Genomic DNA, 24,167 nt, shown 5'->3' with positions numbered 1-24,167 from the left:
CGGTGTCTTATATGTAAGTAGGAACCCCATTTGGTGGAACACCCATTCCATGAATACCTTGGAGAGGATGTTTGTCTGGAGTTGTGAGTTTGGGCTTGTTTGGCTGCATTTTCGAAACAGATCTTAATTGTTTTTAATTATTTTTAAAAATAAAATTTTATTTGAAACTTTTAGAATTCTATGGACAGCATCCATGGATGTGACGTCTCTCATCTATTTCATCCTTCATCGTTTGAGGTTAGGGATTACAATTTAAAAATAAAATGATTTATTAAATAAACTTTAAAATAAAAAAGAAAAAAATATTCTTTATCTTAAAATTTAATTCTTTTATCCATTAATTTGAAAAACTATTTTTTATAGACATTAAAAAAAAAAAAAAAAAAGATGATTAATAAATAATAAATTAATTTCTTACTTTTTTTGGGTGGTTTGCGCTTTGCAAAACACTGAAACGGCGTCGTATGGATTTCCTCCTGTATGGATAAGGATATGATTGGCACCCACCCAACACCCACTTTCTCTTCATTTCCTTCCTCCCACCTCATCCATCCAGACTGGTTAGTTTCTGATCGTTCAACCGTCCAGATAACGACGCTCCTCATTTTGCCTTGAATTCCAAGGTAAATATCTCTATCTCTATCTCTACCAAGAAGAAATTAGGCATACCATTGGCTGTTCCAACTTTAGACCTATTAATTCTGAAGTTCACTAGGATTTTGATTTTTTCTCACAAGGCAGGTTAAGAGTACGATTCAAGGCATGTATCGTGCGAAAAACTAGTGGGCTTTGGAATCTGAGGTCTATGGCTTAGATCTGTGGACTTTAACTAGTATTCATAGATGTCTGCGTTGATATTCTAAACCTAGTATAGTAGATACAATAGGCATAAGTGTCCGAAAAAGTAGAGCTAAAAAACAGGGTTTAAAGCATATATACCAAAACACACATACTAATAAAAGCAGATACTATCGTAATTCATTAGATGGTGGATCTAAAAGCTCGGGACATCACCCGGAAGCTTTCGTATTTACTATTTACTCTTCCTTGTGCAGTTCTTTGAGAAAATCTTCATTATCAACCAGAACCTACACGTATAAGGGGAAAAGAAACATAAGGCGAGACCAAAGATGATGCAGAAAAACCCACCTAAACATATGAATTACAGGCAATCAAACTTTACAAGGTTGGAATGGTGTCTTGCCAAATATCTCGTTTTTGTTAAACATTAGACTCTTTCAAAATCACTCACAAATGGGCTTTTAATGCTTGAACCAATTTCAGCAACCCAAGTCTTTATTTTAGTATTTATGTTGATAGGCAATTGCTATATAGATGTGTGTTACATCTTTTAAAAGCAGCAGTTTGTTGAAAAACATACAGAAAGCAAGAATATAAGTTAAGTTACTAGTACAAGAGAAAAACTTACTGTCTTCCAGCCATCTGGATCCAGAAAAGAGGTGATCTTGGTGTTGAGTCCAGGAATTGGTCCTGGTTGCCTAGTTATCTTTCCTCCCAGCTCTTTGGTAACCAAGTTGACAACCTCAGCACTCTTGTATACATCATCAGTACTGATAGCAACCTAGAATGGGTATAACATTTATCATTACTGGAAAAACAGAAGTGGGAATGGACACAACTACAACATGCATCAGTGGGGAAAGCAGAAGTGCACTGAAATGAAGATAAATATGTTCAAGGTTTCCGAAAGAGAGGTACTGAACTAACCTGTGCATATGCGTTTCCTTTGGTATACTCAGTGACACCATAATTGTATGTCAACTCCAGAACAGTTGTTTCATGTTCCTCTGCATATCCCATCATGGCTATGGAGTACTGTAAAATATATGCAGCTCAAGTGAAGGGATTTCACAAACCTCAAAAATAACTGTGTTTCCAAAGGAATACTTTTACATGAGAACACATGAAGAAACGTTGTTTACCTTGTATTCAGGTCTGTCAGTCTTCTTTACCATCTTCATCCCCAAGGCCTGCATAAGGGGAAAAACAGAACGGGCAGAAACATCAAAGGATCAAATGGCTAGATGGATTTGATGAGAGAAATTATTCAGATTAGGATGGGAACAAATTTATATGTGGGGGTGGTGGCTGTGTGTGTTTATTCAGATTAAGACAGGAACAAACATATATTATTACGATGTGTGTTTGGGGGGTGGGTGGTGTGGCTTTAATCTTCAGCTTCATCTGATATGTGGTTCCATAATGGATTCAAGCAAACACATGCCTTTCTCAACTTGCAGCATAATATGGTCAATGCTTCATCTCTTTTCATTTCAAAGGTTACCATGAGGACAGGCACCTGCTAACAATGGGAGTCTTTCCTCCATCTAGTAGGCTTTTTCCTTTTTCACATCACAGGATGACTAGTATGTGAAGTAACTGCAGTAAAGAATCATTAGGGGCTAAAGCTTCAGAGGATGAATCTACACCCACAACTTCTATTGGAGGAATTTTCTTCACAGGAAAGAGGTAGGAAAAACATTTTATAACAATTTTTTCTGATATATGAAAGTAAAGTATCCATTTACTTTGATAGAAATTCTTTAGTAGCTGCACCCCAATTTTGCTCGGCGCTTTCAATCCATAATCTTTATTTGCTTATCCAAAATTAAAATGTACAAGATTGGATAGAAAATTCAATGCACAAACAGAATTCAAACACAAGATCAACTGGATATCAAATTACCTTTTCATAGAACTTGATAGACCTTTCCAGATCACCTACACGAAGCATTACTTGACAGAGTGGTTCAGGCGTTGGGCCTCTTTGGATGAGCTCAAAAATATAGCCATCAGGATCCTTCGCGAAGGCAATGACACTCTTTCCACCTTTAACTGGACCAGGTTCCCTTGTGATAATCCCACCCTTGGCCCGAATGTCCTCAACCATCTTATAAACCTAAAATTCCATGGGAAAAGGAAACCAAGTTCACCACTGAAATCAAGTCATATGGTTATCAAAACAGTAGAATGACACTTACATCTTGAGTTGCAATTGCAAAATGCCCAAAACCTGTTCCAATATCATACTTGTCCACTCCATAGTCTGTGAACAAGCAGCAAATAAATTCATCAGATATGGTAAAAGCCCACCCCCAAAATACAGGTACACCAGCATAGCAAATCTTGACAATGCATAAAAATCTACGTACAAAGTACATGTATGTGCATAGGCACATCTATCAACATATTAACATAAGGTTAGTAAGTGGGGAACATAAGTAGATGGAATTATTGCAATAAAATGTTTTATATAGGGTTCCAATTGCTTGTTCCTCATTGAAGCCTAATGACATCATAGGACAGGACCCAACACAAACTCATGATAAGAAGAGATCATGAGAAGGACCATAATGGCAAAGAGGACTACAACACATTAATTGTGATTGACCAAGGTAGAGATTTATTAGTTAATAGAGAATCAATTTGGAGGAATTGGTGAGTTAACCCGATAGTTGCCGCTCAAAACCTTGATTAGATAGTAAAAGCTCTCTCTAGAGTGCTGGCTTTGTTAAGTTGAAACCCATCACTATATTGCCAGATCCTCCTTCCTTTCCAGAAAGAAAAAGGAGGGGGGAAAAAATGAGGTGGGGGTGGGGTGGTGGGGACCTCCTTTAATGAATTCGGGGACGGCTGGAACGAGTCTTAGACTAGCTTTAATATGCCAAACTAGAGAAGGCCAGTAGACAAATCTTACGTCTGATTTTATTCTCTTCAACTTACTGTTACATCAGCAGCGCTTGGGATGATTTTAGGCACGGCGTATTCCCTTTGCCTATATAATCGTCCCCTATATCAAGTTGGTTCCGCTACAGTATCAAATCGGTATCCATGAAAGAGCAGAATCAATCACATCGTGTAACGTATGAATTTTAGTTCCTTTATACTTCCATCTAATGGTCCTTATTTCACCACACACATTTATGATGAAGATTGAGAATTCGATAGGACATTGATTCAGTCTCCTAACATTTTTCTAAAGGTTTCCCAACTAATAGAGCCCTAACATCTTTGTGATTTGAGAGTTAAGCATATCATTTCACCACCGGAACTGATATTGTAGTATCTTTAGATGAATTAACATTTTAGCATCTTCGGGTACTTTGATGAGTGGCCTAGGTAGAACAATATTTCCAACAGAACCTAGAGAGAACAGTGAATATAAATATAAAATAGGTGTCTTAAGAATCCATTTGAAGTGATTCTGAGAAACTTATAAATACTTCTTAGTACTTGGAAATCCTTTCCCGGATAAATTAGGTGTTTGACAAATTTTTAAAAATCCCTTGATTGGAGATTATTCCAAAAACCACTTTTGAAAAGTTCTACAAACTAAAAAATAATAATAATAATCAAAATCACTCTCAAAATTCTATCCACTGATGTGTAATTAGGGATTAAACTTCTCAAATAACTGGCAAGAATACAGGATTAAAATTACAAAAATAGGATTTTCAGGTATAAAGATGAAAAGTCTAAACATACTGTATGTTAACTCCACCACAAAATTAGTCTCTTCAGGGCCAAACCCGAGAAAGGCATTGGAGTATTTCTCTTCTGGAATGTCCCTTTTGCGCAAAAGCTTCATCCCGAAACACTCCGTATAAAACCTGACAATATTGGAAGTGAAAGTAGGAAACTCCAAGAATCACAGTACAATTATAATTTATACACCAAAACAATTGTCAAATTCTATAAAGGCATACTTGATGGTGCGATCAAGATCACCAACTCGATACACAACATGAAGAAATCGGCGCTTATCTTTCTTTGGCCATTCCAACAACTCATCACTTGGAACAACAGGTGCAGCCTCAGCCATATTCCAATGAATCTTCAATCACACTGTTTCCAATTTACAAATACATAAGTAAACATTTTACACCTTCAACTTTTTGTCCTATCCAAAGCCACCGGATTATTAAATTCTTGGCGAGTTTGTCTTTTTTATCTGTTGCCCTTCTTTTTAAAAAAAAAAAAAATTAGAAAACTTCAAACAGGCCCTCATTTCTTATTAGAAAAAAAAAAAGGCTGTAAGATCAAAAGGAATTTCTCAGCGATCAAACACATAAATTAAGAGGATATATATAGAAAGCAACAGAGTCAAGATTGGCACAGCAATATAAAATTGCAAATAAACAACTAAAAAGCAGAAGTTAGCTAATCAAAATCAATGATCCTACAAGCCAATCGCAGAGTGGCCTAATCACAGGGTGAAACAAACTTAAGCAGCATTTCTTCCCCGAATCCTAAACACGTTCTTACAAACACATCAGATCATGCCAAAAATCACAGATTCCAATTCAGATCCTCATTTTTCCTTCATTTTCTCACCAATTTCCAAGGATCAAACACCTTACGAATCAACTTCAGTTGATAACGCGGGGCCTGCTGCTGGAAACAGTGAAGTAAATACTCTAAAACAGTCTCATCATCCTCCTCTTACAGATCAAACAAAAATTATCAGCAAAATCCTAGCTCTGATCCACAAAATCAAACCGTTTTCATATTGAAAAATGAAGATAAAAAATCCAAGCTAAGCTTACCAGAGGAAAGGGTGGGGACGAGGAGCCCTAGAATGATCCCCTGCAGAGGTGCACGTGTTGAATATATAGAACTTTCTCGCTGGGCTCCCTTCCCGTCACAGTTGTCATCCAGATGTTTTGGGTCACGGACACGAGTCCAACTGTGGAGGCGTGTCTGTGACTGAGAAACTTGACACAGGCTGTCGTTTTGGGCTCCGGGTAACGGAACTGCATGTTGACTCACCGTTGGATTTTAGTCAGGCATCTGAACGGTTGAAAATAATGCATCGTAGCTCTTTGTGATCCTCACCCTGTTTTTGGCGTGTCCATATCTGAAACCAATGCATATACGGATATACGAATTTGGGGTCAAAATGGCCCTTTTATTACAAAAATTATCACTTCTAGGCACTTGTTGAAACTTAGGTTCAAAACGACCTCTTTAGTGTCATGTCATTAAAAAATATTTTTTTTATTATTTTAATTGAAGCCATAGTTGACAAATGCGGCTTCATTTTTGAACTTGGATGAGCCACAATTTCATTTAAAAACTTAAAAACCCGTAACAAACTGATTGGGGCTGAGCCACAATTAAAATTATTAACAATTTATCTAATCAAATTAATTTTAAGTTATAAAATATTAGTACTTCATTATTTTTTTTAATTTGTTAATTTATTAATAAATAAAAATATTTATTTATAATATCTTCTATTTATCAATTTATGTTTGTTGAAAGTAATAATAGATTTTTAAGTTTAAATATAAATAATTTATTATTTAAGTATATTTTTTAAATTTCAATTTATAATTTAATAATTTTTAATTAAATTTTAAATTTTAAAAAAAATAAATAACTGAAGCCGCAGTTGGCAAATGCGACTTCAGTTAAAAAATGAAGCCACAGTTGGCAAATGTGGCTTTAGTTAAAAAATGAAGCCGCATTTGCTGCACCTTCAATTAAAATAAAAAAAAAAATTTAATGATATGGCACTAAAGAGGCCATTTTAAACATAAGTTTCAACAAGTGCCTAGAAGTGATAATTTTTATAATAAAAGGGTCATTTTGACCCCAAAGTCCGGATATACCCCTCGTACCTCTGTCCACACCAGGAAAATTTTACATAAAAGGAAAAAGGAAAAGCTTAAAAGGTTAAAATTAAAAAACAAAAATTAGGGAATGACTTAAATTGAAAATAATTATATAAATAAAGTTTGGAAATTCTTTTTTTTTTTTAATAATTATTATTTTATTTATTTTTATAATCACCTAATTTCTTTATTTGAATTTTATATCTTGTCTCTTAAAAAGATGAAAAATCCTATTTTAAATTATATTTTTGAAAATCTAATTTGAAGAGTAAATCAGTAAATTCATTGATGGATTTTTTTTGGAAGGGTGAAGAGGGGGCTGAAAGTGATGGGTGAGGGAGGAAGAAAGAGTGGATATACTAGGTTGCCATTCCTCTGATTCAATGATGGGGAAATGGGCTTTTGTCCCCAGTGTTTGGGAATAAGGAAAGTTTGATTCCTTTTACATAAGTAATCCTTTGTCATTTTCTTTCTGTCCAAACACCCAAACCCTAATCCAATTTTTCTTGCCTTCATTTCCTTTTCCATCTCATTTTCTTTTACCTTGTCTTCTTATCTCCTCTTTCAATGGCGTCTCCAATTTTTGCTTCAACATTTCTCCTTGGGCTTTCATGTCATTGTCTTACTCAAAGCTTTCAAAATGAAATATTGTGTTTGTACCTTGAATAGGGTGCAACTTGGGTGGGTTTCTATGCACTATCACATCTAAAAAAAGAGGTGTAACTTGGGTAGGCTTTACGGACAAATTTAAGGTTTTAATCTTAATATTCTTGTTAAAATTTGGAGTCCAATTTTGTGAATCCAAATTTAGTTCTCGAGTCAAGGATTTAGTAATTTAAACCTAATTTGAACTTAATTTAAATATTTTTACAATATTTGTAACTTATATTAGTGTATAACAATTTTCATTTTAGATATTTTAAAAATATAATATTTATCTTCTTCTTTTTTCAAATATAATATTTTTTTGCTATTTAATTTTTAGTATAAGTTATTAAGAAAAATAATTAAAGAGATCCGTAAAATGACAAAATGGAATTAATTAATTAAAAAAAATACAAAATGACACAATGGCAATGAAAATGATGATAAGGGAGATACGGGGAAATAATAATAAGAATTATGTAAATATTTCCATGAATCCAGAGTAATAAAATATCAAAAATATTTTATTCTCTTAACCTTAAGAAATAATATTTGTTTCCTTTGATAAACCAAGGCTCCATGTCAACGTCTCTTAACCATCAAAAGGGTGCCACCCACCCACCCACCATCTCTTTAAACTTTCTCCCTCTTTCTACTCTCTGCGTCACTTGTTGCCCTGACCTTTCATGTCTTTGTCTAATTTGGTAGCTTTCAAATCAAATGTTCCATCTTTAAGGAGGTGCAACTCGGGTAGGTTAGTCTATAATGTCGTATCTAAAACAGATTTGAAGAATTAATTTTAACATTAGATTTAAATTGGAGTTAAATAAATTTAGTTCTAATAAAATTCGAGCGAAATCTATGAACTCCGATAGTGATTTTTTTATGACGCTCATTTTAAAAGAAAATATAAATAAATTATTTTTCTTCCTCATTATTGTTTTTCTAATATTACGTTATTTAAAATTAAAAAACTATAATAGACTGATAGACTCAAATTTAATTCATATAGCTCGATTAATTTGATCTATTTAAGTGTAATCTAAGTTTGAAAAAAATTAGATCAAATAAAAGTTAAATAACTCAAGTTTGACATAAGGTAACTTGACACGTGGAAATAACTTATTAATATAATTATTTTTATTATTATTTCTTGTGTTATGCGTCACTTTTAATAGCTTTTTTTATTGATTAATTATTATTTACTTTGGAACAAGTTTGCACGGCTTGGCAAAGGATTTTGAATGATAAAAAAAAGAATCTACTTCTATCGATGATACGTAACATAGAGATCACACTTGGAAAGGAAGGGATGAATCCAATCCGAGACAAAAATAAAGCATTTTTTTATTTTTATTTTAAGATTTTAGATAAGGGATTAAGGAAAACGAGATTCAAGATGCAACTACAATAAAAAATAAAAATAAAAAGGAGAGGGGTGTCTTTTTGTTTGGATCGTGTTGGCGGCATGGCTGGGTGTTAAGGAGGCGGACTGCAAATCATTTTTCCCCGGTTCAAAATCCGGGTGTCATAACCTGTGACCTCACATTTGTAGGCACATCACTCAAAAACTCGAAGTCCTTTCCTGATATTCAACCAGTATGTACAACATACAGAAGTGTCTAAAAGAATGGTTTAGGACATGGTTGAAGTCCCATAATAATATATACCCAAACAACCATGCAGGTTATTTGTTAGGCATTTGGGTTTTGTCAACCGGGACCTACAAATACAGAACAACTAAGCATTACATACAAGACTCAGAGATTAGGCGGATACAACTATATAAACATCCAAATTGAAGGAGACTGAGTTCAGAGCTAACAAAATGGTAATAAGCATAGAAGAGGAAAGTAAGTATCTAAGCATTGTATGTGTTGATGTATTAGTTTAGGTTGACAATTTATTTTTTTCAATTTTTACTAAGTCCGATGTATGGGTACACAAGCAGTGAGGTGACCGGGTGGATACCCCGGAAGTGAGGTGACCGGGTGGATACCCCAGAAGTGAGGCGTCCGGGTGAGCAACCCATCCCAAACTGCATCTTCCATTTGACCATGGTTATCTAGACTGTCGACCACCATAAATGGACCCGTTAAACATCCAAATTTTGTATACCTAGGGGTTTCTAGTTAGTTTTTCCACGTTAGATCTTGTGCAATTAAATATCCTTTTGCATGGCATTAATGAAATTTTTTAATCATAATTGACATAAATGTTGAAATACTTGAAAATGCTTATAAATTGTAACTTTGGAGCCTATCTCTCTTGGACTACCTATTCGCCTCCTCAAGATAGTTTCAATAATGAAGAACAAGATCTTTTAGTATGCCAAGCTCATCTTTTAGAGGTGCCCAAATTCAAAAGCTTTCGGTTTATCCCACAATCATCACCATCCCGAAAAGGGTTCCCAAATGAAACTCAAACTTTCACATCTATGAGTTCAGTGAATTGTAGGTCTCTCTGTCTGTGAAAATTGTTGGGAAAGTTGTGTTTTGGGCTTCCCATCCCAACATAATAGCATTTTCAAAACCCAACAATGGGAAATATGAGAATCAGCTTTTAATATAAAAACTTTTATCATTTTTGTGCACTCTGAGCTGGTTCCATCTTCTGTGCCCAAATTCCCCTCCGTTTCTCTAGCTTAGCATCATCCCAACCTCCATATCACCCTCTCTCATTTGAAAGCTTTCTCTCATCTTTCTTCACTCCCGAAAACCCAAATTTTTTCATTTCAGTTCAGAAACTCAAATCCAAAACTCCAAGATAGTGTCAAAATGCGTCTTTTGACTCATCTAGGAGCCATAGGAGTCCAAGAGAATCCAAGAAAAACGAAATGGAGCTCAGGTGGAGAGAGTGGGTACCCAAAAACCGAAGCTCTAACCTCCAAATGTGTCCTAGACTTGCAAATTCGTGTCCAAGATAGCTCTATTAGCAAGAAATAACACCAAACATCTCTCTTAGACCATTAAATCGACGAAGCCCTTGAAGAACCAGAGGAAATGGTGCAGAAAATGAAGTACGGGAGACTCTTAAAGTATTGGGTCTCGACGAACCGATCGATCGGTGACTGTACCTTAGGTACTACCTTAATAGCCATTATGTACGACTTTAATCTACCTTAGGTACTACCTTAGTTAAACTTATTACATGTATGAAGCCTCAAAACTTCATTTGTGGATATTACTTACTTCATTTGTAACCTTTAGAGCATGTCATTTTGTGATTAATTAGTGTGATCAGTTGGTTCAACTTCGGTATTTTGGTGACCATAATAGCCCTAAGGTACTACCTTAATCTACCTTAGGTACTACCTTAACCTACCTTAGGTACTACTTAAGTAAAACTTGGGTACTACCTATCTAAAGTCTCGGAACTTTATTTGCGGATATTACTTACTTCATTTGTGACCCTTAGAGCACGTCATTATGTGATTAATTAGTGTGATCAATTGATTCACCTATGGCATTTTGGTGACTATACTTTAGGTACTACTTTAATAACCCTAAGGTACTACCTTAATCTACCTTAGGTACTACCTTAACCGACCTTAGGTATTAATTAAGTAAAACTTGGGTACTACCTATCTGAAGCCTCGAAACTTCATTTGTGGATATTCCTTCCTTCATTCTCGATCAGACCTCGACTGGGAATGGGTAACCGATCGATCAATTTTATGTCTAAAACTGAAAAGGACACCAACCCGCTCCTAGAAGTTGAATGAGCTTAACTAAGATAGTACCTAAGGTTGGTTAAGGTAGTACCTAAGGTCGGTTGAGGTAGTACCTAAGGAGATTACGGTAGTACCTTAGGGCTATTAAGGTAGTACCTAAGGTACGTCACCAAAATATCAAAGGCGAACCAATTGACAACACTAATTAATCATATAATGACGTGCTCTAAGGGTCACAAATGAAGTAAGTAATATCCACAAATGAAGTTCCGAGACTTCAGATAGGTAGTACCCAAGTTTTACTTAGATAGTACCTAAGGTACAGTCACCAAAATACCAAAGTTGAACCAACTAATTACACTAATTAATCACAAAATGACATGCTCTAAAGGTCACAAATGAAGTAAGTTTTGAGGCTTCACACAAGTAATACCTAAGTTTAACTAAGGTAGTACCTAAGTTCAATTAAGGTAATACCTAAGGTAGATTAAGGTCGTACCTAAGGGCTATTAAGGTAGTACCTAAGGTACAGTCACCGGTCGAGGTTCAATCAAGGACTGATCGATCAATTCATCAGGACCCAATACTTTAAGAGTCTCATGTGCTTAATTTTCTGCACCATTTCCTTTGGTTCTTCAAGGGCTTCGCCGATTTAATGGTCTGGAAGAGATGTTTGGTGCTATTTCTTGTTGGTAGAGCTATCTTGGACACAGATTTGCGAGTCTAGGACACATTTGGAGGTTAGGGTTTTGGTTTTTGGGTACCCACTCTCTCCACCCAAGCTCCATTTCGTTTTTCCCGAATTCTCTTGGACTCCCATGGGTCCTAGACGAGCCGAAAGGCGCATTTTGACATCGTCTTGGAGTTTTGAATTTGGGTTTCTAAACTAAAATGAGAGATTTTGGGTTTTCAGGAGTGAAGAAAGATGCGAGAAGCTTCCAAATGAGAAAGGGTGATATTGAGGTTGGGATGATGTTGAGAATGTTGAGCTAGAGAAACAGAGGGGCAATTTGGGCACAAAAGATGGAGTCAACTCAAAGTGCACAAAAATGATAAAACTTTTCATATTAAAAGTTGATTTTCATATTTCCCATTGTTGGGTTTTGAAAATGCTATTATGTTGGGATGGGAAGCCCAAAGCACAACTTTCCCAAAATTGTTTCCCAAATCGAACTATTACACACACAGTGCTTGAATTTATCTTCTGTCACAAATTGTACTGAAACAAAGCACATTTGTAGTGGAGATCATTGTAGGTTTGTTCAGGAACTTTTCCCAAGTCCCCTCCAGACTCTGCATGCAGTTCATGTACTTATCTTAATTTTCTGTATCAGCACTTTCCCGAATTAACTAGTTAATGTCATATGCCCGAGCTGAATTGAACTTGTACAAGGGAAAAACTCACTATTTATACGTATCATGGGTAGTAATAGCAAGCTAGGACAGATAGAGCAATTCAAGGAAGTGTTATGAAATGAAGATATATACTTAAAGTTCCCGAAAAAATAGTAAACTAGCCTGTGCTGCTGTCCATATGCTGTTCCATTGGTATACTCAGTCACACCATGATCATAATTCAGCTCCAGAAAGCTGTTTCATCTTCATCTCCATACCCCACCAAGGCTACAGCATACTGTAAAAACACAGAATGGAAATGAGGAGATTGGATCAGCCCCAAGAAAAAGTAATATGCTAAAGTGATGAAAAAAACACAGTTCATCTTGTATTAATCAGGCCTGCATAGAGGGGAAAACCCGAAACAGAAGAAACATTAAGACAACAAATGCACATAGCTTTGATGTGATTATAAAGAGCAAGCAAGGAAGACCTTTGATAGAACTTCACAGAGTGGTTCAGAAGCCAGCTCTGAGACCAAATCATGTGCTTAATGAACCGAGGAACTATACTACTAGCCCGAGACATATTCATCATACACTGTTTAGAACAAGCATAATATCAAACACCTGGAGTGCTCCTGAAGATGCTGCAATGCCAGGTCAAGATGATGAACTGATTCAACTGAACTAGCAAGAATAACAGGTATAAGTATCGAACCAGGGTTAAATTATAAGGGAAAATCAAACAATTCATGGATTTAGAACATAGAAATCAATGTACTCCACTGCAAAAGTAGATTCTTCAGGGCCAGCCTCAGCCATATTCCAATGAATTCAATTGCTCTGTTCCCAATTTACAAATTATGAGTAAAAATCAAACATATAACCAAAAAAATTTCATTACATTTTCCATACTTGAGCATCCAGGAAACTATACAAGGAAATGCGATTCCAATATTCTCTGTTTCCTATCCAAACACCTTCTCTTTTCTTACCAAGAAGATGTTTGTTTCTCTGTGGCTGATGCAAAGACACAAAATGAAAAGCTATTGGAAGATCACAATTCTGCTTTTATGTGTTTTTTTCATTTTTTTTCCCTGATGATTTTCTGGGCGAGCAATCAATAGGAGAATGTTGATATTCCTAGGCATGTACAGTGTTCTGCTTGAGCCAATTCAATTAGGGTTTTTAAAGAAATAAATCCAAACCCGCAATCAAACACAGCAATCTTAATGTGGGTATCGAGTTTTTTTGGCTTATATTTATTTTCCTGATGATTCTCTCATCAAACAACCAGTACTGCACTACGCAATTCTCATGCAAGATACATCAAAAAAATGAATCAACAAAACCTAATTATGATCTGCAAAATTATTATCAAATCCTCTGTATAAATGTGCTCATTTTCTGAATCAAAACATGTTTACCAGATTGTGGATAAGAAGAGTTGAGACCGAAGAGCCCACGGATGATACGGTCTTGGATTCATTCATTCTCAAATTAGAGATTAGAAAAAAAAAAAAAAAAATCGTTTTTTTCTTCTTCTTTTTTTTTCAAAAAAAATGAGGAAAAATATTTTAAAAAATAGATAAAAAATATATATGTTTAAACCCAATAAATTATTTTTATTTACTATTTCAAATTTATTTCACTTATTTTAATCTATCAATATTTTTTGAATTAGATAATAAAATTAGAATTATTTATAAAAAATTGGATACATGTCTAAAAATTATATTATTTCTTTGTAATGATATTATTCTATTTGTATTTTCATCAAATAATTTAGATTTTATTATATACTTTCAACTGCATAAGTTTTTATTTTTTATTTTTTTTGTCTTATTTTATTTGTCTCATGCAATGGTTTAAATTTCATCATATTTTTTAATAATATTTTTTTTTACTTCATTTTATAGTACATTCATTTTTATTTTTTATTTTTTCCTTTTTTTTTCATTGTACATTCATTCCCCACTTATGTAATGTGATCCATGTATTATGTCCAAGTTCATAAATTTCACTTTTAGGTTTTTACCAAAATTATTAAATTTATGAAATGATAATTTTTAGTAATTAATTAAGTCATCTTTTTTTTTAATTATTATTTCATATACATTTTTTGTAAAATTGTTCAAAATTGTGAATGATAACATAATAAATAACTACATTAAAAAAAATTCATTCCATTTACCATAATACACCTGTTTTTTAATTAAGTAAGCTCGATATTTTACAAAAATAATTTTTAAAAACAAGTTTCAAAACCCAAATTATTATTATATTCCATTCTTTTTTTCTTTTTAGGGCAAATAAGGAAAATAGTCCTTTTGAAATGGTTTTTCTTCTTAGCATTTCCTTTTGATAATTTTTGCTTAAAATTTTTTAAAATATTTAAAATATTTAAAATTTAAATATGTGAATCTTCAAAAGATATTTGACCCTTTTGAAACCCAAAGGTTAGGGTTCGACTCAACCAATGCCATTATGAATATAATACGATGAATCTTCCAAGCAATGTGTTAATAATTAATACTTTTTAAAAGTGAAATTAAAATATTGATAAAAAAAAGATTCTCAAAGCTATGGCTGCATGAGAATGGACCACCCACTCACTCTTATTTTTGCTTTGAAATTTTTTTAAAATAATAAAAGATCACTTAACTTGTTTGGGGTCTTTGGACACTCTTATTATTTATTTGTTTTTAAAAATACAAAAACTCTCAAAATATTGAAAAAATAATTTTTTTACAAATTGTTTAGGAAAATTAAGTTGTCTAAAGTTTTAAAATTTTTAAAAATAACTTTTTTAAAAAGTATTAAATTACTTTTATATGAAAGTTTTTTTTATCAAAAATAAATAATTAAAATTAATTTTATTTATTTTTTGTGATATTTCGATGTCTATGTTGACTTATTCATTTAAATTTGTATTTTTGGGCATTTTAGATTCCAAATTTTGGAATATACTTATGATCCAATAATAATAATTAAAAAAAATAAGTAAATTCCATGAGGCTAGAAAAAATGAGATGATTTTAGCCACCCTTTTTGGCACAAAAACAAAATTATTTCACTTTCGTTCTCTTTTTCTTCCAATTTGGGGCCATAAAAATCGTATCATCCCATTTACGCGGTCAAGACTCAAGGATCATATAAAGGAAAAATATTAAATCAAGTGGGCCCAAACGAGATGGGAGACAAGATCATCCACGTGTACGGCCGGGAGCCACTCAAAATTGACTCCTGCATTTTCCTGTGGCATTGACGACCACGTCTCTCGGCGGCCCGCCACGTGACGGAAGCAGTGGCGAATAGCTTAGTTGAAGCCAATGAGGGGATGCCACGTGGAATAACTAATGAAACTTCGCCCTAGGCGGAATAGCGTCCAGGTTCAATGAACCTGAAGGAAGCCCCAGAAGCCCGCAATTATATAACGCCAGTTCTGCTTTTTGAAGGAAGAAACAGAGAGAAAAAAGAAGAGGAATATCAGGGGAATTTTCAGTTTGTAAAAATTTTCTTCAATGGCGTTGGCTGTGACCTCCTCTTCTGCCATTTCTGGCCCGATTTCCTACGCTTCCTCTGAGAACAAAGGTCCCTACTCTGCTCTCTCTCTCTTTTAAATTTTAATTTTCGATTCCTGAGGAAATTTCTGTATCTTTTTCTCGCTCCTCATCCTTCTCTGATTTCTTCAGTTTCCTCCTAATTTCGGTTTTTTTGTTTGTTTGTTTTCTGCTTTTGATGTTCAATTTTGAGTCTGATGCGTGTTTTGCGATTGTTGTTCTTCTATCTCCAGCTCCACAGATTGGATCATTTCGGCCTGTGGATCGGTCCAATGTTTCGTTGGCAACTGTGACTTTTTCACGGAGACAGAGCGCGGTGAAGCCGGTGAACGCTGAGCCGAAGCGGAACGATTCGATCGTGCCGCTTGCAGCGACGGTTTCTGCGCCTGGTGAGTTTGTTCTTCATGAATGTTCACCATTTCACAAGTTAAATAATTACTACTTACACTTCTTGTTTTTTCCCTTTTATAAATCATTTTTATCCTCGTAAATTTAAAAATATTTTAAAATACATGCACTTAATAATTATTACTTACACCTCTTATTTTTTCCTTTTCTTTTTTTAATGAAGAAATTTTAAAATTTTTAAAAATAATTAAATTAAAAATATAATTAAAATTAAAAAAAAATTAAAGTTTAAAATATAAAAATACTAGTAAAAAAATATGGAAAATATAAATTTGTGAAAGAGTTGGAAACTTAATATTTTATTTTTAATTTTTTTTTGTTTTAATTGTATTTAATTTTAAAGTATTTTAATTTTAATTATATTTTTAATTTTTAAAATTTTTTTATTTTATTATTGATATCAACTAACAAAATTAAGATGAATGGATTTATATAATTTAAAATGTAAAATCATTATTAATTAGAGAATTTTTCTAAATTAATTTGTATATCATATTATATAATAAAAAAATTATAATATATTTAGTTGAAGATACTTTTATTAAATTAAAATAATAAATTAATTTTTTGATAATTTTATTTAATATTATAAATGATGTTTTTAAAAAATAATTATAAATGTGTATCTATTTTAAAATAGATGAAAATAAAATTAATTTATAAAAATTGAGGTTTTTTTTTTAAAAAAAAAAAAAAAAATTAGTGAGTTAAGGCTTATTTTTTTATATTATTATTTTGGAAAAAAATTACATAGTTTCTGAGTTTTGGATTGTTGTGTGGTGGGAGGGAAGTTTTGGAGGGATGTGGATTGTGCAATGACGTGGTTGACCCTTATCCTGTCTTATGCGTGCAGAAGTGGCAGAAAAAGTAGAGGTGGAGGACTATGAGCAATTGGCTAGGGACCTTGCAAATGCTTCTCCTCTTGAAATTATGGATAAGGCCCTTGCGAAATTTGGCAATGACATTGCCATTGCTTTCAGGTATTGTTTTCAGTATTTTGTTGTTTCGTGCTCAAATTACTTCTACTATTAGTAATTGAATATGATGAGGAATGCTCTTATATGTGAAGAATCCAGTTAAGGATTCATATATGTTGCCATCCATTGCAAAATTTATCAATCCGGCTTCTGCAAGTAGTGAATTTATGGAGGCATTAGGCATTAATGACTGGTTATATGCAGAATTTAGTATAGGCGTAGTCATTCCTTTGAAACCTGTGTACTGAAAAACTATTTCCTTTCCCTTTTTCTTTTGGCAGTGGGGCTGAAGATATTGCTTTGATTGAATATGCACGCTTAACTGGTCGTCCGTTTAGGGTATTCAGCCTGGACACTGGAAGGTTGAACCCGGAAACATATCAATTCTTTGACACGGTTGAGAAACACTATGGCATCCGCATTGAATACATGTTTCCAGATGCTGTTGAAGTTCAGGGCTTGGTGAGGAGCAAGGGACTGTTCTCCTTCTACGAGGATGGGCACCAGGAGTGCTGCCGTGTGAGGAAGGTGAGACCCTTGAGGAGGGCACTGAAAGGTTTGCGTGCCTGGATCACAGGGCAAAGAAAAGATCAGTCTCCTGGTACCAGGGCTGAAGTTCCTGTTGTCCAGGTGGATCCAGCCTTCGAGGGGTTGGATGGTGGGGTTGGCAGCCTGGTGAAATGGAACCCAGTGGCAAATGTGCAGGGCATGGACATCTGGAATTTCCTCCGTGCTATGAATGTGCCTGTGAATTCATTGCACTCGAAAGGGTATATTTCAATTGGGTGTGAGCCATGCACTAGGCCTGTACTACCTGGCCAGCATGAGAGAGAAGGAAGATGGTGGTGGGAAGATGCCAAGGCCAAGGAGTGTGGGCTTCATAAAGGAAACCTCAAGCAGGAAGATGGAAACAAAAATGGAAATGGGCATGCAAATGGAACCGCCACTGTTTCTGATCTCTTCGACACCCAGAGTTTGGTTACCTTAACCAGGACTGGGATGGAGAATTTGGCAAAATTGGAGAACAGAAAAGAACCTTGGCTTGTGGTGCTCTATGCTCCTTGGTGCCCCTTCTGCCAGGCAATGGAGGGATCATATGTTGAATTAGCTGAGAAGTTGGCAGGATCAGGTGTGAAGGTGGGAAAGTTCAGGGCAGACGGTGATGAAAAGGAATTTGCACAGCGGGAGCTGCAGCTGGGAAGCTTCCCCACAATTCTCTTTTTCCCTAAACACTCATCTCAACCCATAAAGTACACTTCGGAGAAGAGAGATGTCGACTCATTGATGGCTTTTGTGAATGCCCTTCGATGAGAGAACTAAGAAGTCAAAGATATTCACCCAATAAACGCCCGCCCTGCTCATTGGGTGATGGAAATTGAAGGGTCTCATTTTGCATCTTATACAGACGGACAACCAGTATAGTATGTGGAGGGTGGACTTGCCAATTCTCCTGTTGGCAAACCAAGGAGTCCACAGTCAGTCTTATCTTTGTTTTTGTAGTTCTATTATCCCATGTAATCCCCATTGGTATTCATAATTACTATTCTATTGGTACAGGTGTTTTTTCTTTTAATCTCTTGGTAGTGAGTATTTTTGAGTTGTTAAGTTAAAATTTATTATTTATTTTTTTACTTTTAAAATATTTATTATAAAAAAATGAATCATACACGTGGGATCTAAGTCAATGAATTCATTTATCAAACACCACCACTAAGTCTGGTTAGAGTTCTTTTGGGAATTCAGTCGGGGTGTAGTTCTATTGAGCAGTAAGAGGATGGTTGTATGGCCCTTTTTCATCAATGAAAATACAGAGACTGCCAGAATCCCCTTACTCTGTGCCTTGAGAAACCTGGTTCCACTCCCCACACAACCCATTGCATCTATCAAGTATCAAGTGGGAGAAATTTAGACCGTGTAGCTCTGGGAAGAAGGGTCAATCTGGTCTATGGTTAGAGGACCCAATTGGATTTACAATCACAATTCAGAGAACTGACCCAATCTGTATAAGAATTTTCTCCTCCTCCTGAGTCCTGCCTTGTGGAGAATGACATTAGACAAGATGCAGTGCTCTTTTCAATGAAAGTGAAAAAAATATCAGTCCTGGAAAGTTCATTTCTCCCTCTTTTAATGGAATTGTTTTATTTATTTATTTATTTTTAAATAATCAATCGTCCAATATAGTTTCCAAAAATGTTTTACTTTTTGTGTTAGAAGAGCTTTATAAAAATATCCCCAAACGCATTCTTCTTCTTGGATTCTAGGTGCTATGGTAGTCCAAGGTACAATGGTTTGATTACTTGAAAGAATTTTTTCTCCTTCTCATTCTTCTTCATCATACAAAAAAAAATCAGTGGGATTGAATGTTATATCCTTTGGTTTGCTTACTCGAAGAATTTATCCAAAAAAAACCGATGGCATTGAATGTTATTGTTGGCTTCTTCTTCCTTATACAAAAAAATCCAAGGGATTAAATGTTATATTGTTGGGAGTTCAATAGATATTTTGAGAGCTCTTTGCCTCTAGGGTTCCAAGCAGTGGCATTGACTGGTGGTTTCCTCCATTGTTTCTTTTGGAGTTGATGCTGTGACTTGTCATCATCATGAGTCCAGTGCTCCCCCCCCCCCATTGGATTCCAACTTCCAATTCCTCCAACTTGCCAAAAAGCATCTTCCCTATCTTCATAATCAATAAAGAAAAAAAGCCCATTTTACAAGTATAAAAGCTAAACTACCCAATACCCATATTTATTATTATACTTGATTACTTATAGATCAACTTGAGCAGCCACCATAACCACCACTACTGACTAGAATGGTGGTTGAGCTTCAAATGTCTCTCATAAGTCATATCCGTAAATAGACTTTGGATTATAAAGAAACGAGATGTAGAGAATAATAATGTAAAGGGCTTGGTGGGAGGGAGGTGACCCACAATGGGAGGAGACTTGTGCTCGTGACTTTGGGTGATGAACTGGACGCTGTCCTTTTTGGAAGGCTCGTGCTGGTTAGGGTACCAGATCTACGATGTCGTTTTGCAGCACTGGAAGTCTGGAAGGGGAAGGGGAAGGTGAATGTGGGTCGCCTCTGTCTGTCACTTCATACATATTTGGAATTTTGGATGCTTTCCTCTTCGTTGCATCGTCTCAATTCCCTAAGAGAGTGAAATCCCAAATTCCCAAGTTAAACCTCTCAAATTTTTACAAGGAGGATTAAAGCGTGAATTTACTCATTTCTGACAAGTTCATGTCTGAATGACAGCCTGTACTGTAATTCAAAATCCTACCGTAGATTCCAGAGGAGTCACTGTGCAAAATTACCATATACTCCCCCACCACACTCCGAAACTACAAAGATGCCTCCACTGTTCCAGTTAAAAGTGCAGAGGAAAAGTACCAAAAAAGCGGTTGAATTTTGCTGTCGGCATATGAGGCCAATGTTGTAATTTCAAACAGAAGAAAGGAAAAAAACAGGAATTAATTCTAGGAAAATGTTTTTGAAAAACAATAACAAAAAAAATCCAGCAACTTGAAAACAGGGCGATTCTTTTCTTTCGATCAATGTCTTGTGTCAGCTGCTGACCCAAGCACACACCACAAGCCACACACGCGAACGACAATTCGAAGAGAGACGAGAGTTTTCAGAAGATAATGCAAGGATCTGTAGCTGAGGCTGAAGGGGAGGATGAAGAAGTGGAGCTCGAGCTTCTCTTCAATGGCGGATTCTAAGCGTTTTCTTCTTGTTTTCTTGATCTGTACGGTACTTTCAGGTAATATCCGAAACCCACTTGTGAAGCCAATGAATTGGGGGACTTGAGGCGACCCTTTTCTCAATTTGGTGTGTTGTTTAATGGGTTTGCTGCAGAATCTGGGATAGTTGCGGAGGTGAAGCAGACACAGGGCAGGGCCGAGCCTTTTGTGGGGGTGAACATTGGTACCGATGTTTCCAATCTTCTGTCGCCGGCAGACTTGGTGGCTTTTCTAAAGTTGCAGAATATTGGTCACGTTCGTCTCTACGATGCCGACTCTGATATTCTCAAAGCTTTGGCTCGGACTAAGATCCGGGTCATCGTCAGTGTCCCGAACAACCAGCTTCTCGCTATCGGGTCGTCGAACGTCACCGCCGCGACGTGGATCGGCCGGAATGTGGTGGCGTACTACCCGGAGACTCTCATCACCGCCATTGCCGTCGGGGACGAGGTGCTGACCACTGTGTCGTCCTCTGCGCCACTGCTGCTCCCGGCAATTGAGGCGCTGTACAGCGCTCTCGTGGCCGCGAATCTCCACACCGAGATCAAGATTTCGACCCCGCACGCGGCGTCGATAATTCTCGACCCTTTTCCTCCTTCTCAGGCCTTCTTCAACCAAACCCTAAACCCAATCATCCTCCCTCTGCTTCAGTTCTTGTCGAAAACTGGTTCACCTTTGATGATGAATCTGTACCCTTACTATGTTTTCATGCAGAACAAGGGGGTTGTTCCTCTGGACAATTCACTCTTCAAGCCCTTGACTCCTTCCAAAGAGATGGTCGACCCCAATACTCTGCTCCACTACACCAATGTCCTTGACGCCATGATCGATTCTGTGTACTGTTCTATGAAAAATCTCAACGTCACAGATGTTATGGTGCTTGTTACAGAGAGTGGGTGGCCTTCGAGAGGTGACTCCAAGGAGCCTTACGCCACAATCGACAATGCCGACACCTATAATTCGAATCTAATTAAGCATGTTCTGGATCACAGTGGAAGTCCCCTGCACCCAGAGTTGACTTCTAGTGTTTACATATACGAATTGTTCAATGAGGACTTGAGGTCCCCTCCAGTGTCAGAGGCGAATTGGGGCCTGTTCCATGGGAATTCAACGCCGGTGTACTTGTTACATGTGTCCGGGAGCGGCACTTTTTTGGCAAACGATACGACAAACCAGACATTCTGTATAGCCATGGATGGGGTTGATGCAAGGACCCTGCAGGCTGCCCTGGACTGGGCTTGTGGACCGGGAAGAGCGAATTGTTCAGAGATTCAACCAGGAGAGGGCTGTTACCAGCCCAACAATGTGAAGAACCATGCCTCCTATGCATTTGATAGCTATTACCAGAAGGAAGGGAGGGGTTCTGGGTCTTGTGATTTCAAAGGTGTGGCCATGATCACCACCACTGACCCGAGTAAGTGATTCTACACCACAGCCCCATGATGAATGTCTTGCTGAATCTGTTTTGCATTGTTGGATTAGTATCTTAATCTTGTTATATCATGCTTCTGAGAAAAATGCTAGTTATCAGCGATTTCTTGAGTATGTTTGTTTAGGAAGAAAATCCAATAAGAAATTTACTTTGTTAGGAACTTAGGATCATGAGATGTACACGCTTAAGTTTGGTTTCTTTTAGAGAAGTCATGAGAAGTAGGTGCGGTAATTAGGTTTTTCAGGCAAATTCCATGGAGTGTTTCTTGTTCTAATGCTGTTATGATCACATTTGGAGAAAACTTTGCCTTTCTCAAAGAAGTGCTAAATGACAAATTCCATGCCAGTTTTGAGTGGTAATTGGAATGGTAAAAGCTCCATATTTGATTAGCTAATGAGCTAATGGGTTCCAGCGCCAAAATAGTGTTTGGTGCCCACCTTACAGAGGCACTTTTGTTTTTCTATGATTGGATGGCGGAAAATAGCCGTGTATACAGTAAAAATATTCCTCCCATTGGAGGAATATTTTTACTTCTCATCATTGAGCTCCATCTTTGCAATGGCGCATGGAAGGAACAGTGCCATTGCTAAGATTGCCTGGGAAAAATAGTATTGACAATGGCAAAATGGTCTCCTTAGTCCTTATCTTTTCGCGTATTTCTGCTGCTAATGACTCTCAAGGCAACCATGGTGCCATCATCTGATGCCTCTTTTGTTTTCTGTTCTTGTGGAATGTGTGCAGGTCACGGGAGCTGCATATTTCCTGGAAGGTGAGGAAGGGCTGGCTTTTGTTAGTTCTTTTATTATTGTGTCCTTGTTAATAATCAACATATTAGTACTCTTATTGTCCCCCATTTCTCTTTTCTCAAGATCATTGAAAGAATCATCCATTAAATAATTGATTCAACTGAATTGCAGTAAGAAGATAAGCAACAAGACCAAGGAAGCAATCAACGGGACTGAGGCAAGCGGTGCAGCAGTGCAGCTGAGACTTGTCACTGTTGGCAGCCAAATAAATAAGGGTTCACACATTTTCTGGGCTTTTGTAGCTTTCTTTGTAGTTCACTATTCTTTCCTTCTATAACACCATGTTGAGGTACAAATAAAACAAATTTTTTGGGGACAAAAGCGATAAAAGAGAATCGTTGGGGGCTCGGCGCTTCACAAAAGAGACGTTACAACATGAATGCTTCATCATCGAGCACCAGAGAAGAAAGGACACCAGGATGGGGTCTGCTGGGGGCCAGGCCAGCCATTTGTGAGATTGTTGTAACTAGTATGATGCCTCAAAAGGGTTGTGAGGAGACTATGTTTCTGCAGAGAATTAAGTACCCCATCATGGAATAGAAAAGGAGGGTTTTGAGCCTTTTATTTGTGGGGTGAAATGTGATGAGTATGTCTTTGAAAGGTTTTTGCCTTTTCTTTTTAGGGTTTTGTAAGGTTCAAAAAAACTAACTACTTGCTGTTCAATTTCTGTAATGGTCATACATACCTGTTCTGCCTACATAGTCTTCTCTCAAACAGATTGGCCTGGGGATAATCCTCTGACCTATAAGTAAAAGGTATTTTTCTTCTCTCAGATTGGTTTGATCTTGAATTCTTTGGGGTGGGGCCACTGCAGATTGTGATGTAGCTTCTGGGTTTGGCCCTTTTTTTTTTTGCAAGAAGTGGGTAACTGGGTATTGATTGCTTTGTACTAGATCTTATGTTATCTTAATAAAAAAGTTGGGCTTCTTCATTGACGACTTTC

General features: G+C 36.3%; 3 protein-coding genes and 2 long non-coding RNA genes across 13 annotated transcripts; 3 read left to right on the top strand and 2 right to left on the bottom strand.

The window, feature by feature from the left end:
* The first annotated feature begins 310 nt into the window (after nt 1–310).
* LOC132254413 (uncharacterized) lies at nt 311–2,254 on the top strand. The gene is made up of 2 exons (XR_009466698.1): nt 311–623; nt 1,056–2,254. It is a non-coding gene; the product is annotated as an uncharacterized LOC132254413 (long non-coding RNA).
* LOC104880463 (lactoylglutathione lyase GLX1) lies at nt 820–5,860 on the bottom strand. Of its 3 annotated transcripts, XM_019222593.2 has the most exons (10): nt 5,568–5,666; nt 5,356–5,462; nt 4,728–4,866; nt 4,507–4,631; nt 3,003–3,067; nt 2,708–2,920; nt 1,944–1,991; nt 1,729–1,836; nt 1,430–1,582; nt 820–1,088 (listed from the first exon to the last, which is right to left on the bottom strand). In XM_019222593.2, the coding sequence occupies exons 3-10, from the start codon at nt 4,841–4,843 to the stop codon at nt 1,038–1,040; spliced, it is 879 nt and encodes a 292-aa protein (XP_019078138.1). In that variant the 5' UTR covers nt 4,844–4,866; nt 5,356–5,462; nt 5,568–5,666; the 3' UTR covers nt 820–1,037. The 3 variants fall into 3 exon arrangements, with proteins under 3 accessions (XP_019078138.1, XP_010655386.2, XP_059595929.1); XM_010657084.3 differs by lacking the exon at nt 5,356–5,462 and having other exon boundaries at nt 5,568–5,860; XM_059739946.1 differs by lacking the exon at nt 5,568–5,666 and having other exon boundaries at nt 5,205–5,560.
* Nucleotides 5,861–12,293: 6,433 nt separating this feature from the next.
* LOC104878618 (uncharacterized) lies at nt 12,294–13,823 on the bottom strand. 7 transcript variants are annotated; one of them, XR_009466794.1, is made up of 4 exons: nt 13,721–13,823; nt 13,075–13,136; nt 12,785–12,975; nt 12,294–12,589 (listed from the first exon to the last, which is right to left on the bottom strand). It is a non-coding gene; the product is annotated as an uncharacterized LOC104878618 (long non-coding RNA). The 7 variants fall into 7 exon arrangements; XR_009466796.1 differs by having other exon boundaries at nt 13,080–13,136; XR_785367.3 differs by having other exon boundaries at nt 12,785–13,136.
* A 1,909-nt stretch (nt 13,824–15,732) lies between these two features.
* On the top strand, nt 15,733–18,814 carry LOC100854884 (5'-adenylylsulfate reductase 3, chloroplastic). Its single transcript, XM_003632895.3, has 4 exons — nt 15,733–15,887; nt 16,090–16,245; nt 17,118–17,244; nt 17,523–18,814. The coding sequence occupies exons 1-4, from the start codon at nt 15,818–15,820 to the stop codon at nt 18,550–18,552; spliced, it is 1,383 nt and encodes a 460-aa protein (XP_003632943.1). The 5' UTR covers nt 15,733–15,817; the 3' UTR covers nt 18,553–18,814.
* A 1,625-nt stretch (nt 18,815–20,439) lies between these two features.
* Nucleotides 20,440–24,159, top strand: LOC100250285 (glucan endo-1,3-beta-glucosidase 1). The gene is made up of 4 exons (XM_003632894.4): nt 20,440–21,006; nt 21,102–22,400; nt 23,160–23,187; nt 23,336–24,159. Exons 1-4 carry the CDS (start codon nt 20,922–20,924, stop codon nt 23,499–23,501), a joined length of 1,578 nt encoding a protein of 525 aa, XP_003632942.1. The 5' UTR covers nt 20,440–20,921; the 3' UTR covers nt 23,502–24,159.
* The last annotated feature ends 8 nt before the right edge of the window (nt 24,160–24,167 follow it).

The sequence above is a fragment of the Vitis vinifera genome, chromosome 10 (assembly GCF_030704535.1).
Source record: "Vitis vinifera cultivar Pinot Noir 40024 chromosome 10, ASM3070453v1".
Classification (NCBI taxonomy): Eukaryota; Viridiplantae; Streptophyta; class Magnoliopsida; order Vitales; family Vitaceae; genus Vitis; species Vitis vinifera.
The sequence above is the reverse complement of the archived record's forward strand: the minus strand, read 5'-3'. Positions and strand labels throughout refer to the sequence as shown.

Coding starts and splice junctions, on each gene's coding strand:
- LOC100854884 (XM_003632895.3), top strand. CDS start 15,818: ATGGCGTTGGCTGTGACCTCCTCTTCTGCCATTTCTGGCCCGATTTCC. Junction 16,246..17,117: donor AGCGACGGTTTCTGCGCCTG/GTGAGTTTGTTC, acceptor TTATGCGTGCAG/AAGTGGCAGAAAAAGTAGAG. Junction 17,245..17,522: donor GACATTGCCATTGCTTTCAG/GTATTGTTTTCA, acceptor TTCTTTTGGCAG/TGGGGCTGAAGATATTGCTT.
- LOC104880463 (XM_010657084.3), bottom strand. CDS start 4,843: ATGGCTGAGGCTGCACCTGTTGTTCCAAGTGATGAGTTGTTGGAATGG. Junction 4,632..4,727: donor GATCTTGATCGCACCATCAA/GTATGCCTTTAT, acceptor CAATATTGTCAG/GTTTTATACGGAGTGTTTCG. Junction 1,837..1,943: donor CTGACAGACCTGAATACAAG/GTAAACAACGTT, acceptor TATATTTTACAG/TACTCCATAGCCATGATGGG.
- LOC100250285 (XM_003632894.4), top strand. CDS start 20,922: ATGAAGAAGTGGAGCTCGAGCTTCTCTTCAATGGCGGATTCTAAGCGT. Junction 21,007..21,101: donor GATCTGTACGGTACTTTCAG/GTAATATCCGAA, acceptor GGTTTGCTGCAG/AATCTGGGATAGTTGCGGAG. Junction 22,401..23,159: donor GATCACCACCACTGACCCGA/GTAAGTGATTCT, acceptor GAATGTGTGCAG/GTCACGGGAGCTGCATATTT.